Source organism: Zea mays, chromosome 6 (genome assembly GCF_902167145.1).
Source record: "Zea mays cultivar B73 chromosome 6, Zm-B73-REFERENCE-NAM-5.0, whole genome shotgun sequence".
NCBI classification, from domain to species: Eukaryota; Viridiplantae; Streptophyta; class Magnoliopsida; order Poales; family Poaceae; genus Zea; species Zea mays.
In genome coordinates, this window is record NC_050101.1 from 179988913 (window position 1) to 180003127 (window position 14215).

Genomic DNA, 14215 nt, shown 5'->3' on the forward strand with positions numbered 1-14215 from the left:
ATTTTTTATGCTGATATGATATAATGTTTTAGTTATAATGTACAGAATTTATTTAGAATGTGGACTTACAAAATGTGTTGTCAATGATATTATTATAGCTGATAAAACTAAATTGCCAGCATCATGATATGTGCTTTGGAAGGAAATGTTTTCTTGCAAACTTGGTAACTATTAAATTAAACATTTATTTTGATTTAGTCATGTTTACATAGTATATATTATTGCAAATAGCATTATGTTTACTTTATTTGATAGTGATAGAAGTTTGTAATTAAGAAATATATACATGACGTGATTCATCGAAATATTCAATTACTCTCCATAATATCTTGAATCAATATTCGAGTAGATTTAAGTTTGTAAGAAAACACAGCAAAAGGAAGAAAAAAAAAGGTGGTGGTTGGATGATTGGGGAGGGAGGCCAGGCCGGTGCCCTGTTGGTAGAGGGAATGAGGGATAGTGGGATTCCAAGCCAGCCACCGTCTGGTTGGGAAAGTAAAAGCAGGTTCGTTCTCGGGTTTTGATTGGGATTGGGTTCTGCTTCGCTCTAGCTAGCTGTTGGTCGAATTCCATCCATTTCTTCCGTTGCATCGGCCCCTCCCTTCCTTCTCTAGTTCCCTTCCCTTAGTATTAACTACGACGATGGTGGTGGATGCTGGTGTTGGTGTTGGCGGCGGCGGCGGCGGCGCCGGGACATGTGCCGTCGGAGGATTCGGTACTCTCTCCCACCTTTTCTCTCAGCCAATTATTATTACGGATTGGCCGCCCGAGATTGGATCTACTAACTAATATATCTGGATCGGAATCGGATCGGATTGCTGCAGCAGTCTGGGACGTGCTGCTGTGGCGCCGGGGCCGCGCCGACGTGAGCGCCTGCCTGCTGGCGGGCACCGTCTCCTCCTGGCTGCTCTTGTACGGCGGCTACACCTTGGTGTCCCTCGCCTCCAACGTGCTGCTCCTGCTCCTCACCGTGCTCTTCCTGTGGGCCAAAGCGGCGCGCCTCCTGAACAGGCCGCAGCCTCCCGTCCCGGAGCTGCGCGTTCCGCAGCAGGCCGTGGACGAGGCGGCGGCGCTGCTGCGCTCTGCTCTGGACGCCGCCTCGGACGCTTTCCGGGACATCGCTCTGGGCAGGGACTCGCTGCTCTTCTACAGAGCCTTCCTCTGCCTGTGGAGCGTGTCCATCGTCGGCAGCGTTACAGATTTCCCGACCGCCTGCTACGCAAGTGTGGTGGCCGCTCTGACCATCCCGGCGCTGTACCACAGGCACCAAGAGTGCATCGCCACCTACTTGAGCTTCGCCTACATGAACCTCCGGATGTACGAGATGGCGTACGAGAGGCTGTCCATGAAATGCTTCGTCAAGGTCAGGGACTGGACAATGGAGCTACTCAAGGATCCATGATCCCTTGGTTGTTTGCGAGCGAGTGAGTGCTTCAGGTATAGAGTAGATTGATCGGTAGATAGAATAGTGGTGGTTTTGATTGATTGATGCTGACTCTTGTTGTTTGATCGATCAGTGCTCTGGTAGATATAGTAGTGGTTTTGATTGTTTGGACTTTAGCATGCAAACATTAAACATTCTTTCTACAGCCTTACTAACTAGGCCTTACTAACACAAAACATGGAGCTCGATCCTGATGCGCACGCACATCAGCTAGCAGAAGAACATGGAGCTCCTGACTTTGTCATGCAGGCGAGGCAGCTCCGGCACAGGAGCACTGCCAGCCGAGGTATGCCCTCCTCCCTGGCTGGAGGACGCGTCTGACATCTCCTCCAATCTCAGGAACGTGCTCACCTGGGCTGCAGCGAGGTGGGCGTAGCACACTGGAGCAACTGCAAACACAAAAACAGACACTAGAAAAAAATCAACCTGCTGTCCCTGTGCTGCACAAGATGGCTTTAGATTCAAGCGGCCTACCCACTGAGATGGCTGTCGTGCTCCTCTGGTACCTGCACAGCAGGACACGCAGCGTAAGCACAAAACACACACACACACACACAGCCAAAACAGCATTTTACTACTACTACTTACACGTAAGAGAGCGAATGAACAAACTCCTGCATCTCGTCGGCACTGAAACCTATCTCGTCGTGCAGAACATGATAGTGGGTCGGCCTTGTTGTTCCCTGAGACGAAGAACCATCTAGGATTCAGAGACAAGAACAAGACAGCAGCATCTTTTTGCTCAATTCTGAGATCAACTCACAATCATCCCAGCATGTGCACACATGTAGAAGTCGAAGTTCTTAGGATGGCAAACTTTACTATCCACCACAGTTCCTGCGTAACAAACAAACACATTTATTATTGTCACCGCATCTCACCACACTCCCTTTAGTATGACAAAAATAAACATATTACCAGGAAGAACATTGTCTGGTGATGCCGTCTGAAAGAACTTGGTGTGGTGGTTCTTTTGAGCAACAATCACAGTGAACTTGGGTGACCACTTCTCATCCAGAAACTTACATGCCTGCATTAATTACAAGGATGTGTTACCTTGCAATTCGTTCCTGAACTAAGCAAGCAAATGTGCAAAGGACGAATCAAACAAATGTATTACCTCGATGATCTGATCCAGCTCAATGTTGATGACCTGGGTAAACTGACTTTCACTGACTCCATCCCTAAAACCCAGCAAATGGTTACATTTACGCCACGGCGGCTAAGAAAGTATCAATAATCCATCCCAGCAAAGAATGTACCATACATACTTCTCAAAACAAAAACAAAAAAAAGAATTTGTTTCTACAAAAAGATTTAGTGATACAAGCTAACAATAACCCCAAAGCTTCAGACCTGAAAATAATTATGTGTTCTGGTTTTCGCTTTCCAGAGCTAGTGTAGAAGTCGATCAGTGATTCCCTGGAAGTCCCAAATACGAAGATAAACTTAGCATCCAAAAGTCATCACGCTTACCATACATCAACATACTAAGAAGATATCTCTTACCGGATGAGGCCATCATCATCAGTACCCCGCGGCTTAAACAACGAGGACATCATTTCTAGTCTGGCAGATTGGGTGTGCACTGATGCTCTATATCTAGAGATAAGAGGCCATTGACGAGAACTAACCACCTAAACAAAGAAGAAAGGTATGGTTTACATCAGATTAACAGACATCCATTTCACATATTTTACAAAACCACTCAGATTCCATGTGGGCAGAAGAATTGTACAAGTAAAGGTACACCCATCTTACCGCTGCAACCGAAGGTCTATCTTGTCCTGGATGACCATGTGAAACATCCATACCTAAGATGATGGTGGGTACTTGCGACACATGTGGTATTGACGAAGATGCTTCAACTTGCAGCAACGAGTTCAGACCACCAAGCTAGTTAAAAACAGAGGAAAGAGGATAATATAATCATGAACCAGGGAACAATACAGTGCAAAAGAAAGACAAAATCATGTCCCAAACCTTTGCATTGATCTTCATCAGCAAATTAAGCAGGTACGGATCATTGACTCTTAATGGAGCTAGACACTGTGTGACAATACCAAACTCGGCCAGGCACTTTCTCTTCCAAGGACCTGGTTGAAACCAAAAAGGTATAATTATTGCAAGATGTGAGATATTTATGTGGAGTGGTAACAAAAAATAAACCAACCATAGATTTCACAATTTTTCCTCTCAGGGAGAAGGCACAAGAGGAACCTAGGAGCTCCAGGAAGTTTTGATTTTATCTGCCCAAACATATCATCCACCCTTCTTGACACAGGTGCACGCCTCATAGAGGGACTCTCTTCAAACACATCAAAAGGTTCCTCCATTTGCTGCCAGAAGAAAACGTCAGCAGCAGAAAACTGCTACAATAGAAGATATGTGAAAAGCTAAACCATACAATTCCCTTTGCAGATGCATTCCTCATCAGGTCACGGATAAGATTCCGAACATCACAACGTGCAGAGAAATTAACGACCGCCCACTTATTCACAGAGCAGGTTTCATAAAACTTCTGAAAGGGGCAAAGTATTGGCAAATAAACATCAGAAAAATCCTTCCTAATAAAGAACTAAAGAAGGTTAAAAAAGAAACATGTTGAGCTGCTGACCCTATTAGTGAAATTCCACCGTCCATTTCGTGAAAAGATATCATCACCATTGCCGGCTTTCAGCTACAAGATATTAGATTTAGTCAGATGCATTTTACTGAGATAATGACTTGGTACAACATTTAGAGAGAAAACAACTAAGGGAGCGTTTGGATCCATAGAGATATTAACAATCAGGATAGGAAAAAAATCTTTAAATCCTAGAATTCCATCCAAACACCCTAGGATTCTCTAACAAGCACAGAATCCAATAAACACCAGAGATTATTTTTATCCATGATCCAAATTTTAGATTTCCATGCAAACTTGTCGTAAAGCTTAGAGAAGTGTCACCAACCTTTGGGGCTTGAAGGATCCTTCCTTCAACTTGGGTAAATTTTGGAGCAACTGAAACACCACATGCCCTCAACATGGGGTCAGAATCGTAGTTACTGCGTTGCAGTGCCTAGCATTTAGGGTAATCATAAGCTGTTGATTAATTCAGTCGTAGAAATAAATCCCATGCAGTTATGAATGGTCGCAGCATGCTAAAATCAAGGTAACAGCTCACATCATTTAGAACGGTCATCCTTTCTTCAGGCTTCTGTCTAGACTTCTCCACAAGGGATGACCTTTGTAGCGTAGACAAAGCTTTGGTGTATCTTTGAAGCGGAACAAGCGAGCATAGCTAGAAACACAATACAAAAAAATGAGATGCAAAAAAAGGGGCAGACCTAGGGTCTAAGGAAGGGATAAACCGAAGCAAGCCTTCCCCCCCCCACAAATGTGGAGAGGCTGCTTTGAACCCACGACCTAGTGACTCAGTGAGACAGCCCCACCAAGCCTGCCCATCGAATATGAGATGCAAGATATATTTAATAAACAGAGATTTGACAGGATGTAACTAACAAAACTGAAACAAACCTCGATTGGAAAATATGTTGGGCGCTTTGCCTTCCCTGTATTTATACAGGGGAAATCACCAGAATACTTTAGATCGATTCCTTTCTTTGCATAGTAGTCATAGACAGTTATTTCAATGGTATCACAATCTCCGTTGCTACCATTTCTCTGCCTCAGCGGAAACCTAATTGCATATGTCAATGAGAAAGCAATTAAGCACACAGATATCACCATCAAGCAAGCTTGGCATTGGAATCAGAACAAAATCAATAAAGGCAATATTTGTTAAATAAAATTCTTCTGAAACAAGCTTAACACACTAGGGTACAATTTTTTAAAAATGTAAAGTAAAGCTTGCATGACAATAAACAGAGCGGTAAGAAAACATGTCCACACGTTTGTTCTTTGCAGATCCTCTCGCTGAGACCAAAAATCTTGAATTCTGAATTTGCAGGAGTGGTTCTAATCCTCAAGCCCTTGAGAGCACGCTTGGCCTGTATTGAATATGCACACCCCAAAATTGTGTTATCATTCTATCAAAATAGATATTTCAATGCACTAGCATGGTTATTCGAGAAGTTTCATCCAAAGATGGCATTTACCTTTTGCCAATCAATTCTGCTAGGATCATTAACATTCTGGTTAGAAAGAAGAAAATCAATAACAGGGCCAGGTTTCACGATCATTGTTGTTGAGACATCTGTGGATTTCAAAAAAAAAGGCTATCATGATCATGAAAGATGTAAGATTATAGAATAGACAATGCAGTTACATGGCACCAATACAGCCATACAGGACGAACACGCACCAACATTGAGGGAAAGTCCACTCTGTGTGCCACGGAAGCTTGAATGAAATCCACGACAACCCATCACACCACCACCCAAGTCAACAAAGCATGAAGGGTTGTTGTAGAAAAATGATTGCTTAACCAAAAGGCAGCCTCTGCAAGTATTGAGAAAAATTGTCATGTCGTAACTGCAGAAGATCCTCAAATCTACCTATAATCATCCATCAAGATGCATAGCTACATACTGTTCTGCGGAATGCTGCCTCAGTATGATATCAAGAACACGAAGCGCCTCCAGGGAGTTCTCAGATTCTTCGCCTCTAATGACTTGACCAATAGCACTCATAGGAACCTCTGCTGCAAAATTTATCTCCACTTTGAAAGTTTTCGTCTGGTATGGCCTCCTCACTCTCTTCCTATCACCACCTCCAGGACTGTCATTACCTCCAGGGCTCCCATTGGCAGCAGTCCTACAACCACAAACAAAAAACATGGCAATTACTGATTCTGGGTAAGCATAAACAACAAGAAAGCAGATCAAAGACTAAAACTAACTTTCCAGTAGATACGTCCTCCAAGACAACGGTGAACTCATTCTTTTTTTGTGGAAGACCACCAACTGTAAACAGGCTCTTTTCTCCATCATATGCAAAGTCCTTGTTAGAAAGCTCTGCACGATATGTCTGCTGCAGTTTATCAATCACCTTTCTGCCGATCCCTTTACCATCAACGGGTCGATCATCCTCATACTTCAGGTTTACCTAGTCAAATAAAATAACAATATCACATCAGCCAAAGATTAGTTATAAACAAGGGACAGACAATGACATATTTTGAACAAAGGATCATGAACTCAGTCAGCAGACATACATAGTAGTGAAAGAAGACGTCTTCTGTACTCTTCACAGCGACTTTAAAGTGATTTGAATAGAGCTGGGTCGGCTGCCCTTTTCTTCCTATACCAGGCCTGTCCATCAGTAATCTCTTTGGCTTTAATATATGGTTTGCTGGTGATTCACCCACAGCATCTTCAGCTTTAATGGGAATCACATCTGGTGGCACCGGAGGGGGGGGTGGCAACTCTTCATCCTCGCCATCATGAGAGCCCATTTCAAGATAAAACAAGCAGCACCTACCTGCAAGGAAACAAGGACAACAATGAATTGGTTGCAAGGGAAGACAATGAGCACTTGAAAGAATGTTTTACCAATACCATGTAACAGCAGCATATAATCACAAAGTTGAATCTTTCCGTTACTTAGATTCTATACATGCAATCTTCGACATTATAAGTTCCATGTTTCTGCCTACTTTATCAGATTAAATTCTAGTAGGATGGAGAGCCTCTGTAGTGAGATGAATTATAGGAATAGCTATAGAATAGCTATAACTCTAATTCCATTCCCAAGTTCCCACCTCATTGGCACTAACCACGTCATTCAGTCTTGTGCCTGATTGCTGATGCAGAAATTTTGTTTTACTTGTTCCATATGACCTCCTTGAGTAGCAAGGACACATTTGGCACACGAATCTGTTGTACAGTCCTAGTAGGATGGAGAGCCTCTGTAGTGAGATGAATTATAGGAATAGCTATAACTCTAATTCCATTCCCAAGTCCCCACCTCATTGGCACTAACCACGTCATTCAGTCTTGTGCCTGATTGCTGATGCAGAAATTTCGTTTTACTTGTTCCATATGACCTCCTTGAGTAGCAAGGACACATTTGGCACACGAATCTGTTGTACAGTCTTATCAGATGCAACATTAAGCTTGTCTAACTGCATGCATTTGGTGGCAGCATCATACTGTGCAGATCACAAGGACTCAAGCGCGGGACGTTACTAACAAAGAAATACAAGTGTAGTTGGCTGTCGGGAAACATTGAATAAAATGAGCGTAATATTGACTTGAAGAATCAACAGACTAAAATGACAATCAGATGCCCCCGGCCAAAGGCAGCATTTTGTTGAAACAAGGTTTAGGTACGGAAAATGAAATCCTTTGGTGAAGTTAGCGACCTAACGGATTGGCTCCATGTACCTTCTTTCCAAGAGAGTAAGAAAAAAGAAAGGCTTTTTTTGTTAAAAAAATTTGTTCTTGAGAAACCACCTGAGCAGCAGACATCGCAGCTGCAAGGCTCGTTTTTATGTTTTTGTTACACAAAAAGTGGGCATTTTTCCCCAAAAAAAGGCACGGTAATGTAGGAATCCCCATCCCCTGTGAGATGAATCGCATCGCTGCAAAAGCACCCAGAAACATGTGAACCCCTAAAAAACAAATGTCTCGAACCAAATCTGCGAATGTGAGGACAATGTCTCGAAAACCCTAGGAAAGCTCTTCGTCCTCTGGATGCAAGAAGCCAAATGTCTCGAAAACCCTAAGAAACCATAAGCTGCATCAGCGGTAAGAAATGAAAGAGGAACAATGGAGGCTTCCAGCGGCGAGGGGCTAGGGTTTACGCGTGAAACAGCACTGCAAAATGGATGCGATTGTGAGGACAATGTCTCGAAAACCCTATGAAAGCTCTTCGTCCTCTGGATGCAAGAAACCAAATATCTCGAAAACCCTAGGAAACCATAAGCTGCATCAGCGGTAAGAAATGAAAGAGGAACAATGGGGGCTTCCAGCGGCGAGGGGGCCAGGGTTTACGCGTGAAACAGCACTGCAGATTGGAGGCATCTCCACTTCAATCACTTTCACTTACCAAAAGCAAGGAAGTAGGCAGGAGGACGGACGAGGCGAGGTCTCCCAGGTCCTGCTTCCTCTCCTCTCCCAGTCCCTGAACTACTCCCACTCACTGCTCCGACCTCCCCGGCTTAAATGCGTAGCTCGTCTCTCGAACGGCGGGACCTCGGTACCTCCTCCAGACGGACCACCCCGTTGATACAGGAGACACTGGTGCACACATAGTCGTTGTTTACTTGTTTATGGATGCTGTTAAAATTTAACTCAACAATTATAACAAATATCGAAGTCTGTCATTTTGGACAACTAAAATTTAATTTAATTTCACTATTAATTGAAATACTCAAAACCTAATGTTTGTCACATGTTCAAGAACAAGGTAACACAGTTATTAAATGTTAAGAACATTCGTCCTTCGAAAAAATATCTCCTTTCGGATATAATAATCTTCAGACAAAGGTCGTGAATAACACATCCTCATCATTTATATCAATAAGGATTTAAATACATGAGTGTGATATCCAGTCATATATTTATTCCATGATAAATATATAAACATTATCAAAATTTATATTGCAGTGATATCTTCGGCTTGTTTGAAGGTGTTGACGCGAGAGCGATTACAATCCAACGTGAATAGTACGGGGTAATGTTCATCTATTTATAGACAATCGCAAGGGTTCGTACGCTATTACATTTATACCCTCAATAATTACATACAGAGTTTACAATATGTCATAAGGGCAATGTCGTCAGTTGTATTTAATAACTTGAGTAACACCTTCTCCTTGCATCTCATTGTTTCGTTATGACGAAGCCTGCTTGATGAAGTGTGCTTCGTTATACTTCCTTTGAGTTATACCGAAGCCACGTTGTATACCCGTTTCACCGTGATGAAGCCTGTTGGATGAAGCTTGCTTCGCTCCTCTTGTGTTATGTCGAAGCTCTGGCGACGAAACTCCTGTAATATTCAATAGTATGCTGAAAGCAAATGGTTAGTCTTATTTTTTAGGACCTTCGGGAGAAGAAGACCCCCAACAGTAGCCCCTGTCGTATTAGTTTGTTTCTTTGTAACAAATCCAAACTTGAAATAAACGAAGGCCTTTAGCCGAAGGTCCAAAAAAACACCTTCCTTTCGCTAGAATAGCGAAACATTCTGCACTGTGGGCCCCACCGCTCAGTGGTGTTTTGCGTGTGTGTGTGTATATTATATATATATATATATATATGAGGCTTCGGGTTGAAAGATATTTTTCGCGCTATCAAGCTTTGTGCTGAGTTATTGTTTTAGCTTTCTAACTCTGCAACCGCGATTGTTTTTGAGCTTTGGATTCTTGCTGTAATCAACGCTGAAATGGTCGAAAAGAAGAAGAGCGTGGACCCCACACATGCTGGTTTCTACGAAGCCATGGAAAGGACCAATGTTGAGAATATTACTAATGAGATGCTAGTTGTGTTGTTTGGAGACTCAAGTGAGAGCAAAAGTTTTGATGTTGAAAGTGACAACGATAACGCTGAAGATCAGCCATGAAGGCCGAGTCATATTGTTTTTGGAAAATCCACTATTAAGAAAGGGCAAATTGAAGCAATAAAGGGTAAATATTTTTATGATATATCTATTGTGAGGGCTGGAGAAGAGAACATTGTTCCTCTTCTTGAGACAGATTAAGTGATAATATTCAAAAGTTTTATGAAGGCTGGGCTTCACTTTACCTTGCATAAGATGCTAGTCGAAGTGCTGAAAACATGTCACACCCGGTTTTAAGGGACAAAACCGGATGCATCTCATACATGCGCCAAAGAAGACAACATATATAATAACAGAGTGTATAGAGATAAATGTCACAATATAATCAGAGTACTTATTACATAGCAGAAGTCTTACAAAATAAAAGATAAATATAGATCGAACAAAAGTCCATCCTTGGCGCCATAAAGTCAACTGGGAGACGCCACTTAGATCGAATCGAACTCCTCGTTGTGTGGCTCCTCTTGAACCACCCGTTCTTCTCCTGTGGGGGGTGTGAGACAGCAAGGGTGACCTCACACATGATCATAGCTCAGCAAGGTGTGGGAAACCAGTGTGCATGAACTCACCACAGGTGGGAGTTCATGTGAAGTGTAAGGCTGGTCAACAAAATAAAAATTGAAGCTGAGCATTGCTTTTATAAGTTGGTCAAAATTTTATTAACAGTTAATAAGTGTAAGTAAATACTAAAGCACAATAAATAATAGAACAAAATTAATAAATAATCCCATGCAGTGCAAATGACAAATTAAATGTAAGTTACATAAATTAATCATGTGAGTGTCTGAGTCGCTCATGACCGTGAGCACGGCTAGTATATCAGTTTTACACTCTGCAGAGGTTGTACCTTATACCCACAAGTCATGTATCCCATGTCGCCAGGGTTTGCAAGTCCCTTAGACACTACCGAGGTGAATGGCTAGGGATCCATTACGAGGCCTTTACAAAGTTCCACTAGCTTCCGAAAACCCGATACAGTTTATGGGAAGAGCACTTGCAAGAATCCCTCGTCTTACCGTCATCACAGCAAAATCAACCCGAGAACCTCCCTGCATGCAACTCCCCTACTGCCCTTGCCCCATTCGTGTAAGGTAGTCTTCCACTAGCTTTTCTAATTAGTTAGCCAAGGGGTCCTATTCCTCCCTTAGGGCTACTTTGGGAACCTCAAATCCCTTTCAGGATTGAAGGGGGTTGAGGTGGAAATGAACTAATTTCCTCTCCAACCCCCTTCAATCCCGAAGGGGATTTGAGTTCCCAAACTAGCCGTGGTGGCACGTTTTCCTAGGTGATTCTCCATGTTTCCATTAACATAATGATCTTATCATGAACATAAATAACATAACAGAATAATAGGAACATGGATATAATGAAATATTAACCTAAAACCATGTAAAGCAATAGCATAACTACCCAATGATTCAGGGGTAAACAAGGTAAAAAGATAAACAGTCTAGGGTGACCTATTGGTTCCCATCAAAATTAAACCTATGCATTGAATAGTGACAATAAAGAATATTATTGGGTAACTGAAAGTGATCAAGGGCACAACTTTCCTGACACTTGAGAATCAAGATACCAAGATGATTCTTCAGATCCTCGTGATCTCAATGCTAGTCGTAGAAATACAAACAAACATGGTATATACATAATTAACATCACACTAAATATAAGAATATACTGCATAATAATAGTCTACGCATTGCTACGAGATCGCGGGATCGAGAACTACTAAGATCGAAGTCATGGTTCAGGAGTTATGATCTATGGAAGATCTATGTGATTAAAATATTAAACTATATTATGAATTGGTTAGGATAAATCATATGAGAGGTTATTCTATAAATAATTATCTCAACTTTAATCTAAGTTATAAATTTACCATAAATTATATGTTGGTGGATAATGATGAGCACATTAATAAGACTAACCAACATAAGTTAATTAAAGATCTAATCATAAAATAATTAGACATGGTATAATAAATGTTATTATTGCATAGTAAATATTTATACGAGACTAACGCAACTTGAATGGACCAAATCAGAGGTAAAACGGAGGAGTTATGAATTTCCTAAGGTTTTATGTATTTGATATAAGATTAACTAGGAAATAAATTTTAAAGTGGCTTTCATGTCAAATCAGTGGCACTATTTGATAAACAATAATATTATAAAACTATAGAAATTGAAATGGACTCATTTGGACTTAATATGAATTTTCTATGAATTTAACAAGATTCTGGAACTGTTTTTATATAAGAATTCATTTTATATATAAATTTCTCTGATTTTCCATTTCCCTTGACTGCGCCTCAATTATCAGAGAAGACAGGGGCCTCTGCACAAAGATCCTAACACTCAAAGAACAATCAAACTGGATTGTGGGTTATCTTCTCAGAAGTCTAGGGTTTCTTTAGTAAAATTACACGGCCGAAGGGGTTTCCTTGAATCCTCGATGTCCGATCAAGAACGGACGCGCCAGATTAGAACCAAGCGCGCCAGACTACAACCAGGCGCGCACCCCTGGCCGTTGGATCCGGGATTGGATGGTCTGGATTAGGTCGGATACATTACTATGATGGCACTACACGAGAACCCACAGATCCCAATCCAACGATCTGGGTTGGCACAAACCCAAGGTCCACCATAGCCACCCGATACGACATCGGTGGTCAGCGTTCACTTAACCAAAAAGTACACACTATCTAATCCCACCCGTCGACCAAGCGATCAAGGGCCGAGATGGCATCCGGCCGAAACGGTACGCTTGATCCGGCCGAAACGGTACGCTTGATCTGATCCACGACGTACCCTGCAGATCCAACGGTCGCGCGCTATCGTCCCTGGCCCGCGGCCAGGCAACGGCACCACGCAACACACGCGGCGGAGACCCGCCAGTGACTACCGTTCCGGCTAATCCGAGCACCCCGCACCAATTTCCCTAGCGCAAAACAAAGAGGAGGTCTGCGCAAATACAGAGGTCGGGTACTTACCGACGATTAGGGCACGGAGAGCACTACCCACGACGAAGGGCGGCAACACGGGCCCGAGGAACTCCAGTGAGCGATTCCGGTTTCATCAGTCGATGATCAACCCCGCCGTGATGACGACCACCCCCCGAACCGCCCGAGAAGGTCCTAGGCCAATTATTGTGTCCCAAGCGGCCCCGAACGCGTAGATCTATGGCAACGACGAGGATCCCGCCCTGCGACGACGATGCGTTTCTAGCGGCGATTGGGACCTAAAAGTCAGGTGGCTAGGCACGAGGGAATGTAGCGGAGAAGCAAGTGCCTAAATAGCAGAGCGAGCAAGGGAGGCGGGAGAGGACCGTACTGGCCATCCGCGGTTCTCCCAGGAAGCTCGGAGATTCTGTTACAGGGGAGGAGACGAAGCTGGAGAAAGGGGCCCACGCGGCAGTGTCACGAGCCCGGACATCACACGAGAGACAGATAGGCGGGACCCACGGGTCAGCCGGGAGCATGCGCCTACCCGAGGATCGCTAGAGGGAAGTGGGCCGGTTTGAGCGCTTTGGGCCCAACCGAGTTCTTTCCTTTTTCTTTTATCTTTTCTGTTTTCTTTTCTCACATTGAATTTCAAATTCAACTCATACAAATTCAAACTCTAAATTTCCATTTAAATTCAATTTTCGTGGTAGATTTATATTCACATTAATTGCCCAACTTAAACATGGCATGGTGAATGTTGGGGGCCTTCGGCTTCCGAAGGTCCTCAAAAACATGATTTGACAATGTTTTCCAAGTGAAATATGTGAGCAGGTATCTTCGGAATCGAATCATGAGTATACAAGAGCACAGTCAGGACGAAGCCTGAACGAGACGAAAGATTATTATGACGAAGGTCTAGGTGATCACGAAGCTGTGCGCAGAAAAGCTTCGGCATGACAGCAGAAAAGGGGAACCGACTTAAAGATGAAAAGGCAAATTAGACCTCGAAGAATTACTATAGAGTTATTAGCAAATGTAAAGGGCATGAATGTAATTGTGCATGGGTTGCGTCCCTTGCCTATAAATAGACGAACAGTACTCCCGTATTGTTCACGCTGACTTGGCATTCGCTTTTTGCATCACGCCTGTACTCTTACTTCCCATCAAACCGAAGGTACATCTATAATTTGTTATTGTAGATATGGTAATGCAAATAATAATAAGTTGATGATAATGTTTATATTATTTTTCGTATTTCGTATATAAATTCTTCCTCATCGTTTATTGTGCTTACAAAGTTTTTTCCTTCACAACCTTCGTCTGG

The 14215-nt window shown here is 42.8% G+C and overlaps 2 protein-coding genes across 14 annotated transcripts; one reads left to right on the forward strand and one right to left on the reverse strand.

Annotated features, from left to right (window-relative positions):
* The first annotated feature begins 317 nt into the window (after positions 1–317).
* LOC100284399 (uncharacterized) lies at positions 318–1592 on the forward strand. 2 transcript variants are annotated; one of them, XM_008649716.4, is made up of 2 exons: positions 318–715; positions 828–1592. In XM_008649716.4, the coding sequence occupies exons 1-2, from the start codon at positions 643–645 to the stop codon at positions 1400–1402; spliced, it is 648 nt and encodes a 215-aa protein (XP_008647938.1). In that variant the 5' UTR covers positions 318–642; the 3' UTR covers positions 1403–1592. The 2 variants fall into 2 exon arrangements, with proteins under 2 accessions (XP_008647938.1, NP_001358919.1); NM_001371990.1 differs by having other exon boundaries at positions 517–715; positions 825–1586.
* LOC100383316 (argonaute104) lies at positions 1456–8654 on the reverse strand. 12 transcript variants are annotated; one of them, XM_020539092.3, is made up of 26 exons: positions 8439–8641; positions 8194–8300; positions 7371–8111; positions 7150–7277; positions 6604–6869; positions 6289–6494; positions 5979–6203; positions 5752–5888; positions 5546–5643; positions 5340–5437; positions 4965–5127; positions 4612–4728; positions 4399–4506; positions 4062–4124; positions 3852–3965; positions 3618–3783; positions 3428–3540; positions 3206–3340; positions 2954–3081; positions 2801–2866; positions 2565–2628; positions 2363–2474; positions 2208–2281; positions 2033–2127; positions 1919–1950; positions 1456–1833 (listed from the first exon to the last, which is right to left on the reverse strand). In XM_020539092.3, exons 5-26 carry the CDS (start codon positions 6841–6843, stop codon positions 1655–1657), a joined length of 2733 nt encoding a protein of 910 aa, XP_020394681.1. In that variant the 5' UTR covers positions 6844–6869; positions 7150–7277; positions 7371–8111; positions 8194–8300; positions 8439–8641; the 3' UTR covers positions 1456–1654. The 12 variants fall into 12 exon arrangements, with proteins under 12 accessions (XP_020394681.1, XP_020394680.1, XP_035815609.1 ...); XM_020539091.3 differs by having other exon boundaries at positions 7356–8111; positions 8439–8608; XM_035959713.1 differs by having other exon boundaries at positions 1482–1854.
* Positions 8655–14215: the final 5561 nt, after the last annotated feature.